At 37.3% G+C, this 17189-nt stretch overlaps 1 protein-coding gene across 9 annotated transcripts in view; it reads left to right on the plus strand.

Moving 5' to 3' along the window:
• The window catches only part of LOC307188489 (uncharacterized protein), a 118699-nt gene extending 103716 nt beyond the window's left edge, over positions 1–14983 (plus strand). For 6 of the 9 annotated variants that reach the window (XM_079925646.1, XM_079925652.1, XM_079925650.1 and 3 more), the window contains one exon: positions 10501–14983. In XM_079925646.1, coding sequence (XP_079781772.1) covers positions 10501–10664 — 164 coding nt within the window. In that variant the 3' untranslated portion in view covers positions 10665–14983. The remainder of the gene's footprint in view (positions 1–10500) is intronic. The other 3 variants (XM_079925649.1, XM_079925648.1, XM_079925647.1) reach the window with 3 other exon arrangements.
• Positions 14984–17189: the final 2206 nt, after the last annotated feature.

A 17189-nucleotide genomic window follows, 5' to 3' on the forward strand; every position in this document is an offset into this window, starting at 1 on the left:
TAACACATCGAGGGGGATTTTAAGTGAATGAACCTAGTGATTAATTTTAAGAACATAAAACTTGAGACAACCAGATATTATGTGCTCCCTAATGTGAAGAAATAAGAAGTGTAGCACATCAACTATGAAGAACTCTTACCAATCAAATCTGAATCAAAACTGTAGTTCCCAATCACTAATTTGTTAAAAAAGAAAAACATGAAAATCGGAGAAATATGTTAAAAATAAAACAGGAATACACACAGAAAAATGCAAAATTTTGTTAACTCTACAAGGCAAATGACCACCCACAAGGAAGAATAAACGTCATGGAAAAAAGAGAGAGGGACAACCTATAGATTTAAAGACAAGAGAATAATCAACCAAGCTATCAATATTCTGAGCCCTGTTGGGATTCTGATTTCAATAAAACAACTTTGGAAATAAATTATGATACATCATGCAGATATATACACTGACTAGATTTTTTAATATTAAGGGTTTATTGTTAAATTTTTGGGTGGATAGCTGGAAAAGCTTTTGTCTTATTTTGTATTTTTTTAGTCCTTATGCTATTTTTTCCCCAATGAAATGTTATGTTTAGGATTTTCATCTATACTATTCAGGGGTTAAAGTAACTCTGAAGTAATCCTAAAGTAACCTTAAAGTAATCGTGTTTGGGGCAGAGCCAAAACACGATTGGACATATGTTGATAATTATTGATCTTCTCTATATTTACATATTTTTTGAGAATTTAAAATACCACAAAAGGGAGCAACAGGAAATGAGTTTACTATTTCGGTGGGGAATAGATAATACAGTCTTGTTATATATATATATATATATATATATATATATATGGTTTATCCTGAAGAGATTTGGGAAAGGAAGTGATATGATGGGATTCACAAGTGAGAGTGCACTCTTATGAACATGGACATGAATTCATCCAGGAGCAAGGAGACCATTAATACCTTCCTCAATTTCTATAATTCCAGTCCCCTCTCTGTCACACTCTTATGGGCTATAATTTCTCTACAGAATGATAATAGAATGATAAAGAAAATAAGAATGAATTAAAAATGAGATGTGAAAGCCAAAGGGACACCTTGGTAGAGGCAAAGAAGCCCTCGTTTTGCAGCAGGAGTGCAGAGAAAGCCAAACATGAGGCCTGAGATTTATTAGTCTGTGCGACTAACTTCAAAGGAGGTTAAACTTGGCAGATTTGTTATACCAAGGGCATTGCCCCCATTGGGAAAATCTGAAGCTTTAACACACAGAATCTAGACATGCGGATGATTGCTTCTGAAGATTTTGATTCTTTTGATTCCTCTGACTCTGCTAAGCCTGCAGAAGTGTTCCATTCCTTTTTGCTAAGAGCAGTCATCTCAATAATCCTGAGAGGCAGCAGATATACCACTCAAGATCTGCCCTCACTTTCCCTCCTGGCCACTTGGCTTATACCTAGGTTTTAAGTCACAATATCAAGCAACTGAGGATGCACTTGGCTTCATAAACAAAGTACTGTAATTTAAAGATGCTGCAAATCTATCTGACATGTATCAGTAGCCATCTGGGATGTATGAGTGGCACTGTGTTAGAAGATTCTTTATCAAAGGGACTGGAACATAGAATTGGAAAGGGAAGAATTTATTTACCTGAGAATATTCTTTGGAGATAAAGGATTTAGTGTCCTGGAAAGAACCTCAGGAGATTGTACAAACTAATAAGGTGGCTCCCAGTACATGGCATGGTACACACAGTGGCCAAGCTGAGCAAAACTGAAATGCATGAACTGCAATGTCAGATGATGGATAAAGAAATTAAAAAGTTCAGAGAAGTAGACATGCTAGAATGGATGTAATATGTACAGTCAGAAGATAAGCATGATGGTTATGTTCCTTGGGAAGGCCCAAGGACACAAAATTTATCAAGGCCATATGAATGGCCTGGTGAGACAGGAAGCAGCATCATTAAAAAGTTCAGGGGCTTCCCTGGTGGCACAGTGGTTGAGAGTCCGCCTGCCGACGCAGGGGACGCGGGTTCGTGCCCCGGTCCGGGAGGATCCCACATGCCGCGGAGCAGCTGGGCCCGTGAGCCATGGCCGCTGGGCCTGTGCGTCCAGAGCCTGTGCTCCGCAACGGGAGAGGCCACAACAGTGAGAGGCCCGTGTACAGGAAAAAAAAAAAAAATTCAGTAGTGTCTCTACTTTTCATTTTAGGGCTGGAGATAGAAAATACTGTTACAGAATTTATCTAGCTGAAAACAATGTCCATGAATGGACTTTAAAATAGTAGCGTCTAGGTGGCAGCAGTTAACTGTCAGTAACCAGGTGGTACTTAACCACATATGTTGTGATCACTAGCAAAGTGATCACTAGCAAAGTAATAGTCCTGGGAACCAGATACACAGGGACTTACAAGGATGGTTAATAGAATATGACCTCCCTAGGGGCAAAATAGATTGGTGTCTGACAAAGTCACTACTCAGCTTGAACCAGCAGAAGAAATCAAGGTTTGGTGATTGGGCGTCTGAGGATAGCCACCCTAATAAATATGTCATGATCCCTTGCATAGGTTTCAGACTGGGGACCATTGTTCAGAATCAGAGCCCACTAAACAGTGGTTCCAAGTGGAACAATTGCAATACCATAGCATGTATACAAAGCAATGATTTGCTGCATTTTTCGTCCAGAAAATTATGGCCATTTACTCACTTGACTATAAATTGGGAGATGGGGATTACTCATATTTTTAGCACTGTTGGTATAGGTTATAGGGTTTCTGTGATATTGAACTACGAATACTTTGAAACATTATTGTGGCCTTCCTATATGTATGGGGGCATATGGGAGACAGGTAATAAATCACTTACATAGACCACCTGATGGTCATTTCCCTGGACCCTGAATGTTTAATTGGTATTAACATACTTGGAAGTTAGTACAACTTCCAGATTGGGTCCTTGGTTGTAGATAACTACCAAAATAGGGAAAGCCACATGGAAGCCTCTGAAACTGTTCCTGTCATGAGAAAGTAAGTAAAAATATATAAATAAAAATTGTATCATATATGTATTATATAGAGTTTAGGAGATTTATATCAGCTATGAGTTTCTAACAGAAGCAAGGATGGTGGTCCTTATCACATCCCCAGTTAAGTTACCTAGCAATGATCTTGCAAAAACCAGATGGATCCTGGAAGGTGACTGTAGACCGCTGCAAGCTCAGCCCAGTAGTTGCCCTGATTGAAGTTGCCATGATGGATGTGGTAACTTTGTTAGAACAGATAGAGCCTCAGGTTCTGGTATATGGACATTGTTTTGGCATATGCATTCTTTTCTATTTCAGTAAGAAAAGAGGATCAGGGAGAGTTTTTGCTCACTTCAAATGTGTAATAAACACTTGCAAATTTTGCTGTTGAGCTGTAATTCCTTTTCCTCTGCTATAATGTAGTCCAAAGGGATCTCGGACTATCTAAACTTTGCAGAGCGCAGCACATGAATCCATTGCTTTCAGGATAGCATGTTAATCTCTTCAAATAGTACTATGAAGGCCTTCATGAGACACTGTTTAGAGGATGGAGTGGTCATGATGGCAGAGAGAGAGGCCAACAGCATGGATTCTCACTAACTAAGGCTAATCTAGCTACTGCTACTGCCAAATGTCCAACCTGTAAGAAAAAGAGACCAAAACCAAGCTCCAAAATGACATAATTTCTTGAGATTTACTATCTACCTGGTAGCAAGTTAACTATTTTGAATAGCTTCCATCCTGAGAATATCACTGGTCTTGTCACTAGAATAAATTATTATTATATATTTCTGCCAGTGTATATGGGTTTCAAAAACACTCCTGTTCTGCTAATTGTTTTTCAAAGAAATGAGTTTTATGGAAGGTGTGATGGTTTATTTTATGCCTCAACTTGACTGGGTCACAAGGTGGCCAGATATTTGGTCAAACATTACTCTGGGTGTATCTATGAGGATGTTTCTTTTTTTTGTTTGTTTGTTTGTATCTTTTTAACATCTTTATTGGAGTATAATTGCTTACAAAGGTGTGTTAGTTTCTCCTTTATAACAGAGTGAATCAGCTATACATATACATTTATCCCCATATCTCCTCCTCCTTGAGTCTCCCTCCCACCCTCCCTATCCCAGCCCTCTAGGTGGACACAAAGCACCGAGCTGATGTCCCTGTGCTATGCAGCTGCTTTCCCCACTAGCTATCTATTTTATATTTGGTGGTGTATATATGTCCATGCCACTCTCACTTCGTCCCAGCTTACCCTTTCCCCCTCCCCATGTCCTCAAGTCCATTATCTACGTTTGCGTCTTTATTCCTGTCCTGCCCCTAAGTTCTTCAGAACCATATTTTTTTTTAGATTCCATATAAATGTGTTAGCATATGGTATTTGTTTTTCTCTTTCTGACTTACTTCACTCTGTATGACCGTCTCTAGGTCCATCCACCTCACTACAAATAACTCAATTTTGTTTCTTTTTATGGCTGAGTAATATTCCATTGTATATATGTGCCACATCTTCTTTATCCATTCATCTGTCGATGGACACTTAGGTTGCTTCCATGTCCTGGCTATTGTAAATAGAGATGCAGTGAACATTGTGGTACATGACTCTTTCTGAATTATGGTTTTCTCAGGGTATATGCCCAGTAGTGGGATTGCTGGGTCGTATGGTAGTTCCATTTTTACTTTTTTAAGGAAGCTCCATATTCCCCATAGTGGCTGTATCAATTTACATTCCCACCAACAGTGCAAGAGGGTTCCCTTTTCTCCACACCCTCTCCAGCATTTATTGTTTGTAGATTTTTTGATGATGGCCATTCTGACCAGTGTGAAGTGATACCTCATTGTAGTTTTGATTTGCATTTCTCTAATGATTAGTGATGTTGAGCATCCTTTCATATGTTTATTGGAAATCTGTATATTTTCTTTGGAGAAATGTCTCTTTAGGTCTTCTGCCCATTTTGGGGTTGGGTTGTTTGTTTAATTGGTATTGAGCTGCATGAGCTGCTTGTAAATTTTGGAGATTACTCCTTTGTCAGTTGCTTCAATTGCACATATTTTCTCCCATTCTCAGGGTTGTCTTTTCATCTTCTTTATGGTTTCTTTTGCTGTGCAAAATATTTTAAGTTTCATTAGGTCCCATTTGTTTATTTTTCTTTTTATTTCTGTTACTCTAGGAGGTGGGTCTAAAAGGATCTTGCTGTGATTTATGTCATAGACTGTTCTCCCTATGTTTACCTCTAAGGGTTTTATAGTGTCTGGCCTTACATTTAGGTCTTTAATCCATTTTGAGTTTATTTTTGTGTATGGTTTAAGGTAGTTTTCTAATTTCATTCTTTTACATGTAGCTGTCCAGTATTCCCAGCACTACTTATTGAAGAGGCTGTCTTTTCTCCATTGTATATCCTTGCCTCCTTTATCAGAAATAAGGTGACCATATGTGCGTGGGTCACCTCTGGGCTTTCTATCCTGTTCCATTGATCTTGATTTCTGTTTTTGTGCCAGTACCATACTGTCTTGACTACTGTAACTTTGAGTGTAGTCTGAAGAAGGGAGCCTGATTCCTCCAGCTCCATTTTTCTTTCTCAAGGTTGCTTTGGCTATTTGGGGTCTTTTGTGTTTCCATATAAATTGTGAAATTTTTTGTTCTAGTTCTGTGAAAAATACCATTGGTAGTTTGATAGGGATTGCATTGAATCTGTAGATTGCTTTGGGTAGTAGAGTCATTTTCGCAATGTTGATTCTTCCAATCTAAGAACATGGTTTATCTCTCCAACAGTTTGTATCATCTTTAATTTCTTTCATCAGTGTCTTATAGTTTTCTGCATACAACTCTTTTGTTTCCTTAGGTAGGTTTTTTCCTAGGTATTTTTTTCTTTTTGTTGCAGTGGTAAATGGGAGTGTTTCCTTCATTTCACTTTCAGATTTTATATCATTAGTGTATAGGAATGCAAGAGATTTCTGAGCATTAATTTTGTATCCTGCTACTTTACCAAATTCATTGATTAGCTCTAGTAGTTTTCTGGTAGCATCTTTAGGATTCTCTGTGTATAGTATAATGTCATCTGCAAACAGTGACAGTTTTACTCCTTCTTTTCCAATTTGGATTCCTTTTAGTTCTTTTTCTTCTTAGATTGCTCTGGTTAAAACTTCCAAAACTATGTTGAATAATAGTGGTGAGAGTGGGCAACCTTGTCTTTTTCCTGATCTTAGTGGAAATGATTTCAGTTTTTCACCATTGAGAACGATGTTGGCTGTGGGTTTTTCATATATGGCCTTTATTATGTTGAGGTAAGTTCCCTCTATGCCTACTTTCTGCAGGGTTTTTTTCATAAACGGGTGTTGAATTTTGTCAAAGGCTTTTCTGCATCTATTGAGATGATCCTACGGTTTTTCTCCTTCATTTTGTTAATATGATTTATCACATTGATTGATTTGCGTATATTGAAGAATCCTTGCACCCCACTCGATCATGCTTTATGATCCTTTTAATATGCTGTTGGATTCTGATTGCTAGTATTTTGTTGAGGATTTTTGCATCTAAATTTCTTAGTGGTATTGGCCTGTAGTTTTCTTTTTTTGTGAAATCTTTGTCTGGTTTTGGTATCAGGGTGATGGTGGCCTCATAGAGTGAGTTTAGGAGTGTTCCTCCTTCTGCTATATTTTGGAAGAGTTTGAGAAAGACGGGTGTTAATTCTTCTCTAAATGTTTGATAGAATTCGCCTCTGAAGCCATCTGGTCTTGGGCTTTTGTTTGTTGGAAGACTTTTAATCACAGTTTCAATTTCAGTATTTGTGATTGGTCTGTTTATATTTTCTATTTCTTCCTGGTTCAGTCTCGGAAGGTTGTGCTTTTCTAAGAATTTGTCCATTTCTTCCAGGTTGTCCATTTTATTGGCATAGAGTAGCTTCTAGTAATCTCTCATGATCCTTTATATTTCTGCAGTGTCAGTTGATACTTCTCCTTTTTCGTTTCTAATTCTATATTTTGAATCTTTTCCCTTTTTTTCTTCATGAGTCTGGCTATTGTTTATCAATTTTGTTTATCTTCACAAAGAACAAGGTTTTCGTTTTATTGATCTTTGCTATTGTTTCCTTCATTTTTTTTTTCATTTATTTCTGATTTGATCCTTATGATTTCTTTCCTTCTGCTAACTTTGGGGGTTTTTTTGTTCTTTCTCTAATTTCTTTAGGTGTAAGGTTAGGTTTCTTATTTGAGATGTTTATTCTTTCTCGTGGTAGGATTGTATCGCTATATACTTCCCTCTTAGAGCTGCTTTTGCTACATCCCATAGGTTTTGGGTCATCGTGTGTTCATTGTCATTTGTTTCTAGGTATTTTTTGATTTCCTCTTTGATTTCTTCAGTGATCTATTGGTTATTTAGTAGTGTATTGTTTAGCCTCCATGTGTTTGTATTTTTTATAGATTATTTTCCTGTAATTGATATCTAGTCTCATAGCATTGTGGTTAGAAAAGATACTTGATATGATTTCAATTTTCTTAAATTTACAAATGCTTGATTTGTGACCCAAGATATAATCTATCCTGGAGAATGTTCCATGAGCATTTGAGAAGAAAGTGTATTCTGTGGTTTCTGGATGGAATGTCCTATAAATATCAGTTAAGTCCATCTTGTTTAATGTATCATTTAAGGCTTGTGTTTCCTTCATTATTTATTTTCTTTTGGATCATCTGTCCATTTGTAAAAGTGGGGTGTTAAAGTGCCCTACTACTATTGTGTTACTGTCGATTTTCCCTTTTATGGCTGTTTGCATTTGCCTTATGTATTGAGGTGCTCCTATGTTGGGTGCATAAATATTTACAATTTTTATATCTTCCTGTTAGATTCATCCCTTGCTCATTTGTAGTGTCCTTCTTTCTCTCTTGTAATAGTCTTTATTTTAAAGTCTATTTTGTCTGATATGAGAATTGCTACTCCAGCTTTCTTTTGATTTCCATTTGCATGGAATATCTTTTTCCATCCCCTCACTTTCAGTCTGTATGTGTCCCTCAGTCTGAAGTGGGTCTCTTGCAGACAGCATATATATGGGTCCTGTTTTTGTGTACATTCAGCCAGTCTAAGTCTTTTGGTTGGAGCATCTAAACCATTTACATTTAAGGTAGTTATCGATATGTATGTTCCTATTACCAGTTTCTTAATTGTTTGGGGTTTGTTATTGTAGGTATTTTCCTTCGCTTGTGTTTCTTGCCTAGAGAAGTTCCTTTCGCATTTTTTGTAAAGCTGGTTTGTTGTTGCTGAATTCTCTTAGCTTTTGGTTGTCTGTAAAGGTTTTAATTTCTCTATCAAATCTGAATGAGATCCTTGCTGGGTAGAGTAATCTTCGTTGTATGTTTTTCCCTTTCATCACTTTAAATGTCATACCATTCCCATCTGGCTTGCAGAGTTTCTGCTGAAAGATCAGCTGTTAACCTTTTGGGGATTCCCTTGTATTTATTTGTTGCTTTTCCCTTCCTGCTTTTAATATATTTTCTTTGTATTTAATTTTTGATAGTTTGATTAATATGTGTCTTGGCGTGTTTCTCTGATAGTATCCTATTGGACTCTCTGTGCTTCCTGGACTTGATTGACTCTCTGTGGAATCAGGAGGTGTTGCTTTCCTGGTATCCTTGTGCCACAGTACCCTAAGGTTTCAGCACTATGAACCAGGGAAGCTCACCCCAGTGTTCAGCTTCAGTATTCAGTCGCTACTGGGGTTCCACTTGCCCCCTGGTTGATCTCAGTCTCCATTTCAAGTGATATTGTATGACCCAAAGCCCTACTCTGTATCACATTGTTGGTCTTTCTATCCTGGTCAACCCCTACCTTAATCTGGTGTGGTCAGACCCCTATACAAAGATGCTCCTGTCAGGCATGACCTTCCAAAGGATATATCTCCCTGAGAGCAAAGGCAAAGGCCAGACCTCTTTAGGGTAAAGTTAAATTCCCTACAAGTACATTTATCAAAGTCACATTTATGCTATCATTTTAAGGATTTGCAATAGTGATTCCAAAGTTCAGACAACATTGTAAAGTTTCTTGTCCTTTTATTCTGTTGAAATAATGATACTTGCTTACTAGGAATATGAAAAAGCTCCAACCAAGGTGACACTTGGACACAATTTCACTTATATGCCAGCTCTAAGATGTCACTTGCCTGTTCACTATCCTTAATTTATCACAGAGTTAATTAAATTTTATGCTCTTCTTGTATAATCATTTGTACACCTTCTATGATTAACCTTACACAGTCATTTTTCCACAATAATTTAAACAAAATTTTAGTGTATTTAGCTCATTTTTATTGTATGTGTTCTGTGATATTAGGAAAATGTCACTTAATTTACAAAATTAAATCTAAATATTTTTATTATCCATAAATCTTATATTTATTTAGTATAGGTCTTGCCATCATGGAATGTTTTTCTATTAGAAACTTTGATAAATGTGTTGTAACCATAGGAATGATTTGCAAGACAGCAGGAGTAGTCAAAATAGACTAAATTAATGTGTTAGGTTTAGTGTTCACACAGCATGCTTTACTTTAATTGATTACTCTATAGCCAAACTTAAATTACTAGTATCAGTGCTGATAGAAGAAAATGAATATTTAATAAAACACCCTTTGTATCATAGTAGCAGATTAATCTAATTAAAAAAGCTATCATTTGTAATAAGTTTTTAAGGCTACTTTGATATCTTGAATACATGGCAATACTAAAGAGCTTATAAATACAAAGAGCAAGATAAGTTGGGATAATTTAACAAAAAGTCTCTGCAATTAACTTTGAATTATGATGCATTTGGATTTAAAAATGAAGTAATACACTTACATTGAGAAGAAGTGGCAATACATTTTTTGTAGCTTTGAAATTGCAGCAGATTCATTTATCAATAGAATTATATCAACAAAAATAACATAATGAGTAAACGGTAAATGATTAATTTATGAACTTCATAACTAACTCTTAGAGTCATTGATGTTTACATATAGATAATCTTAAGACAAATAATTCATGGATAAAGTACATTTTATTCCCCCATCATCAATCACCATCATTGTCATCAATACAACAGAGTTTTTGGAATAAAACTCAAATGAATAACAATAGGGAATATCACATTACTAAAATGTAAAAAATTATATAACTAAGAAAAAACCTTGTAAGTTAATATTGAGAGTAAAAATAGAATAAAATTACAGATAAGGATAAAAGGCAAATTTTATGCATTCTTAAATATATTCTTTAAATCCCAAACATAATTTTGACTATTAAATTATTTAAATTCCTTAATCTGGAGATGCGTTACAAAAAATAATCCTGTATACACTATAAAATCAGAAGTATATAATACCTTAGTGGTTTATTATGACTGTTGAACTTCAACTGTGTCTTTAGCTCCATGGATTTTATTCCATTCTATGTTAAAATTGAAAATCAGTGATTGCAAGAAAAAAATTAATTCCCGTTTTTTTCCCCCATGTTTCTCCCAAAGGGGCTGAAGTAGGAGATGGAAACATTACCATTGAAAAAGAAGGTACAAGAAGAGCCAGATTTATGGGCATGCACCTAGTGCATCCACTCAGACCCAGACAGAAGGACTACACACTTGGTTTAATGCTCTATTGTTGCCATCTTGAAATTCTGAAGAATTTTTGAATAAGCAGCACTGCATTTTCATTTTTCACTGAGTATGCATAGCCATAAATAAAGTCAAACCTGTTGGTGATGTCAATCTGGAAAACTCCTATCTGGGTCAAGGAGAGACTGACTGGGCATGGCTGCCAGGCATGTGCTTAAATGAATACTTGGAGAGACCATATATAAAATAGATAAACAACAAGGATTTACTGTCTAGCATAGGGAAATATATTCAGTATCATATAATAACCTATAATGGAAAAGAACTGAGAAAAAAGAATATATATTAATTTATTCATACAAATGTATAACCGAATCACTTTGCTGTACACCTGAAACACAATATTGTAAATCAAATATACTTCAATTAAAGAAGAGAATACTTGGAGAGAACATGACTATTCTCTGAAACTTGGAATAAGCCTATGACCCTGGGTTTTATTCCTTTCCAGTACAGCTTGTCTGTTCTGAAGAGATTTTGACTGGCAAATAGTGAAGAGACCCTTCTTTACTTGATAAAAGCAAACAAATAAATACCAACAATAACCAAAAAAAAGGAGGATGGGCAATATCAATATTAAAATGGACAAATTCATGATCCACAAAGAATATATAATAATATGAATAGCAAACACTTTTAGAATAATGAGAAGATGATTAATATTGGTCTTATAATGTAAGTGGAAATCTTTGACTCATCTCTCAAAATGATTTTAAGCAAGTCCATAGACAACTTTAAAAATGATACCGATTTTGAAGAGTATAAGTACAAGTCTGAATTAATAGGTTTATACTGAAATTTAAAATTAGACTAAATAGACATGCAAAGAGCTCCCAAATATCTGAAAAACGTTCAAAATTTATGTTCTCAAAGCACTAAACTTTAATCAGTTATTAAAAATAGAAAAAAGGGCTTCCCTGGTGGCGCAGTGGTTGGGGGTCCGCCTGCCGATGCAGGGGACGCGGGTTCGTGCCCCGGTTCGGGAGGATCCCACATGCCGCGGAGCGGCTGGGCCCGTGGGCCATGGCCGCTGGGCTTGCGCGTCCGGAGCCTGTGCTCCGCAACGGGAGAGGCCGCAACAGTGAGAGGCCCGCGTACGGCAAAAAAAAAAAAAAAAAAAAAAAAATAGAAAAAAAACACAGTTTCTGGCCTCAGTGCAATAACTTGAGAAATTAATAAGCTTAATAACACAATAACAAGTAGCAAATTATAATATAGAACTCATTTAAATAGCTCTAATTACTCTGAAAGAAAGCAAAATTACAATGCCTATTTAGAAATTAAGTACTTACAAGAACCAAACATAACAAAGTATATAAAATATACTAAACCTTTACTCAAAGAAAACATGAAAAGCTATAAATCCTTTCATTATTAAGAAGAGAGTGTATATATATAAACATAATTATTAAATTTCAGTGGATTTATTGGGAAAATGGACATGAAATTAGATGAAGCTAGAAACATAACACTCCATGAGAGCTTAATATATGACAAGACTTTTCTATAAATATTGCTGGGATTATCAATCTCAGTCTTGAATGATACTATTATGAGCCTTATTTCACCTATGAAGAAACTCAGGCACGGAGATGTTAAGTAACCTTTCCAAGTAACTTGCCCAAGGTCACACAGATGTGTAAATGGAAGAGCTAGTTTATGAATAAAGTCAGTGTAGAACCATAACTTGGGCTCTTAACCTCTATGCTCCACCCCTTTGTATAATAAAATAGCTCATACTGACATATGATTACTACTCACCAAGCCCTACTCTGAGTGTTTTACATGTTTTAATGAAAGACAAAATAGGTCAAAAAAAAAAATGAAATCAAAGTGCATTTGACTGTTATGCTGTACCCACATGGACAGAAATTCTGTTCTTTTTATCTTAATTTCACTCTTTGGGGACGTAAACTATTGTTCAATAAGTTTTATTTTAAGCTGTGAAGGACATTTGAGCTGTTCTTTCTGACCCTAGCTGTGTTGTTTGTTTGTGTTTTGGCAGGTGGGAGAGGGAGATACATTAGGAGTAGATATAAATTAAAGCCTCATAGAATCAATGAGAGACAGCAATACTGAAATTATAACAAGGCACATGTCCATGGATGCTGGAAAGCGGAAATTAAGGGTAAGGACATGCAACAGCTTTATACTATTCAAGATGTCACCAACGGTCCCTCTGCCAAGATCACAGCTGCCATGCTAGAGCTACCAGGGCAATTACTGCTGTCCTGATAGTAATGACACAACAAAACAAAACTCTCCCAATTCTTGAGCCAAATGTCCCACTTTGAAAAGCCACATAGAAAGGGTGAATGTGCATTTGGTTAAGCTTGAGTCACATGTCTGACCATAGCCCGCAAAGAAGGATCTGCCCTCTCTACTTCATATGAGGCACTAAGGTGAGAAATATAAAATGGGCATGGGAATCATCCTCTGTCAGCACCACAAACAGGGTAATAGAGGAGTGTCTGGCAAGCAGGCCATCCTGACAGCACACATACCAAAAAAACTCACATTCACATGATTGCTTGCTTGCTTCTCTTGCTTTTCCATGAGTTTCACAAAAGTAGAAACTATTCCACAGTTTTCATCATCTGTTACCTAACTCATTTCTTTCTTGAATTTATTAGGCATTTAATATAAGCACTTTGACAGAATTGATGAGTATTTAAAAGAATGAATGAATGAATAAATGAATAATCAAAAGTATGTTTCTTTCTAGAAGTTTAGAATCTACCTCTACCAAACAAACAAGGCACAACAATTAGAGATACCAAAGCATAACAACATATACAATTTAATACATATCTTCTTCTTTACAACCCATGGTTGACCAGAACAATGTATAGTTTGCCTTGACTGTCATCAAAATTAAGAGAAAAATCTATTCACGCTGAAAGACAGCAAAACATGTTAATATATTGCTCATGTGGTGTTTACATCATGAACCATTTCCTGCAAAATGAAGAATGACAAATTGCAAATTACATGACCTTTGAAATACACTATCATTTATGGCAAGCCTTCCTTCAAGGATTTTAAATAGTAGGATAAATAGGTTGTCAAAAATAAAAAGAAGCGACTTATAAAACTGTCATCTAGTTGAGTGGCAGGTTTTTGTATGAACACTTTTTTGAATAAGAATGCTGAGTTTCATATATATATATATATATATATATATATACACATGCAAATATATATATACAAATGTATATATTTTTTTGTATATATATACAAAATTTGTATGTATATATACACAAATATATATATATATTTTTTACTGATCATGGGTACTAACTCTAAATCCTTACAGAGAAAAAACCATGCAGAAAAGATTATCTGTTTTGAAAATGTGAAGTTAGTTCATATCTTGCTTCATGTTGTAAATATATTGAGCTTGAATTTGCACAAGGACTGGATTTGAAAGGAAAAGTTTAAGATTATCATTCCATTTCTTAGAATCAAATCAAGAGAAAAAAATTTTTTCTTTGTACAGTTGGGAGTGGGAGGTGCATGAATGAATTCTTTCCAAATTCCTTTTAAAATAATTTTTCAATAAAATTTATGTAAAATTCACACTCAGGAAAAAAACAGTGGAACTGTGTGGAAAAATTAAATAAAATGGGAAATATGGAAACCACGATTTCAAAGTTCTTTAGTGACACTATAGAAAATGTATATAAGCAAATAATGTGTAATTCTTGGTACTAGTATATAGCTCTAGGAGTATTTTGATCCAAAAAAAGTCCTTGTTTTATAGAAATCCATGAAATTTGAGTTCTGCTTTAAGGAATTTACAGTGAAAACCTTGAAATTGCCTTGAGAATGAATTAAATTAATTCATTATGTCAAAATTTGAGGAAGAGATTTCATAAATGGAACAGGAGAATTCATTTTACTTATTTTACTGGCTCAGAAGAACACACATGAATTTTGAAAATTTGAATGACAAGAAAAATTGTTTCTTTGAGAACTCACTTGACATCCTCTTTCTTTTTGATTACTTTGGAGACCTAATATAAATTCACAGACATATTTTCAACCATAAAATCTATCTTTTGATAGATTTCTTAAAGTGGCTTCCAGTTTATAATGAATAATTTGTGCCTTAAAATGTAATGTGTGGGCTTCCCTGGTGGCACAGCGGTTGAGAGTCCGCCTGTCGGTGCAGGGGACATGGGTTCGTGCCCCGGTCTGGGAGGATCCCACATGCCGCAGAGTGGCTGGGCCCGTGAGCCATGGCCGCTGAGCCTGCGCGTCCAGAGCCTGTGCTCCGCAACGGGAGAGGCCGCAACGGTGAGAGGCCCGCGTACCGCAAAAAAAAAAAAAAAAAAAAAAAATGTGTGAAGAGACAGTTTTTGCCTCACGTAGGGCAGTGGAATTGGTTGTTTGGTAGACTTAGGGATGAACGGTGCGGAAGGGATGTTGGTTGTCAAGTAAATGCACACGTGGCCTCAACACCAGCGCATCACATGCCTTGGTGATCCCTGACCCCTGGAACTGGAGCTGATGTTTCAACCATTTTACTCTAATTCAATATTAATAAATTTCTTCTTCTGTTAGTTTGATTTTTATGGAGTTGTGATTTTTTTTCATGCAGGACAGATTGATCAAGTAGATATAAGAGAAGGGTGGAGTCAAGATGGTGTACTAGGAGGACACAAAATTTGCATCTCCTCACAACTAGGGCACCTACCAGGCAATGGTGGGGGCCACGGACACCTAAGGGGATGGGAGGAACCCCCAGTGACTGGGTAGGATGTGGGGCATGGGGGGAGTGAGGGAGGAGGAGAAGTGGAGACGAGTCAGGACTGGCCCCCCTGAGGGGTGGCTGGGGGAGGGGAAGGGATCCCATGCCAGAAGGGGGAAATTGGAGGACCACTGGGAGGGAAGAAGATCAAAAGGGAGCATGGCCAGGTTTCCCCTGCCCACCACCTGGGCCCCTCCAGCCACGCATGTCCTGAGGGAGTGGGAGGGAGGGAAGGGCGATCAAAAGTAAAGGCCAGACCTCTGGGACTGGCACCCCTGAGGGGCGGCTGGTGGAGGGGAGGAGTTCCTACACCCAGTGAGACCCACTCACAGATAGGGGTCCAGCAGCGATGGGGGGAGACCCTGGGGGAGACCATGGGGGAGGGGCACGAAGGAAGGGAAGGGAACACGGCTGGTGCTTTCCCTGTACACTTAAGCACCAGGAAGCCTGTTGGGCTCCCAGGCCTAATCCTCTGCATTCAGAGCCTCCCTCCTGCAGCACAGAGCCCAAGCCCCGCCCCTACACCCCCACCCAGGGCCATACCTCTACACTCAGAGACCCCCTCCAGTGAGCTTGGCCTAAACCCCACCCACACACCCTCACTCAGGGTCCTACCTCCAAACTCCGGAAGCCCACAGTCCAGAGGCCCTCCTTTCCACGTGCTGCCTCTCCCCTTCTGCTCAGGTCCTAAGCAGAGGCCCCACCCCACACTTGAAAGTCACCCCCCACCCATGCACCTAGGCCCCGTCCCACACTTGGACATCGCCCCATGTAGGTCCCGCCCCACACTCAAAAGTCACCCCCCCACCCTAAACACCGCCCCAGCCTAAGTTCCCCCCCCAAACTCCACCCACATAGCCAAGGCTGTTTTTCTTTTATTTTCTTCTATTCCTTTTTGCTCTGTCAGATTGGGGTTATCTTTTACCTTGTTGATTCATTATTGTTGATTCTTTTATATTTTTATTTTTCATAATAAAGCTTTTATTTTTCTAATTTTATTTTATTCTTTATATTTTGTTAGTGATTTTTCCTTTTGGCTTGTTCCCCCCCCCAATTTTGTTTTCTTTTTTCTGTTGTGTATTTATTTTACCTTGTTGCAGTTGTTTCAATTATAGTTTTATTTATCCTAATAGATTTTTTATCTTTCTAATTTTATTTTGTTTTTTATTCTTTGATATTGTACTGCTCCTTATTTTCTTTCTTCCTTTTTTTTTTTTTTTTTTTTTTTACTGTGCCATGAAGCTTGCAGGATCTTGGTTCCCCGGCTGCATGTCAGGCCCGAGCTCCAGTGGTGGGAGCTCTGAGTCAAAACCGCTGGACTAACAGAGAACCCCAGAGCCCAGGGAATATCAATCGGAGTGAGGCCTCCCGGAAGTCCTCATCTCAGCACCAAGACCCAGCTCTATCCAAGTGCCTACAAACTCCAGTGCTGGATGACTCATGACAAACAACCTGTAAGACAGGAATACAAAAGCACCCCCCCAAAAAAAAAGAAACAACAAAAAAATATGTTGTTGAAGGAGCAAGGTAAAAACCTACAAGACCAAATAAATGAAGATGAAATAGGCAACCTACCTGAAAAGAATTCAGAGTAATGATAGTAAAGGTGATCCAAAATCCAGGAAACAGAAGGGAGAAAATACAAGAAACATATAATGAGGACCTAGAAGAACTAAAGAGCAAACAAACACTGATGATCAACACAGTTACTGAAATTACAAATACTCTAGAAGGAATCAATAACCGAATAACCGAGGCAGAAGATGGAAAAGTGAGCTGGAAGATAAAA

The sequence above is a fragment of the Stenella coeruleoalba genome (assembly GCF_951394435.1).
Source record: "Stenella coeruleoalba genome assembly, chromosome: 7".
In the NCBI taxonomy this organism is placed as follows: Eukaryota; Metazoa; Chordata; class Mammalia; order Artiodactyla; family Delphinidae; genus Stenella; species Stenella coeruleoalba.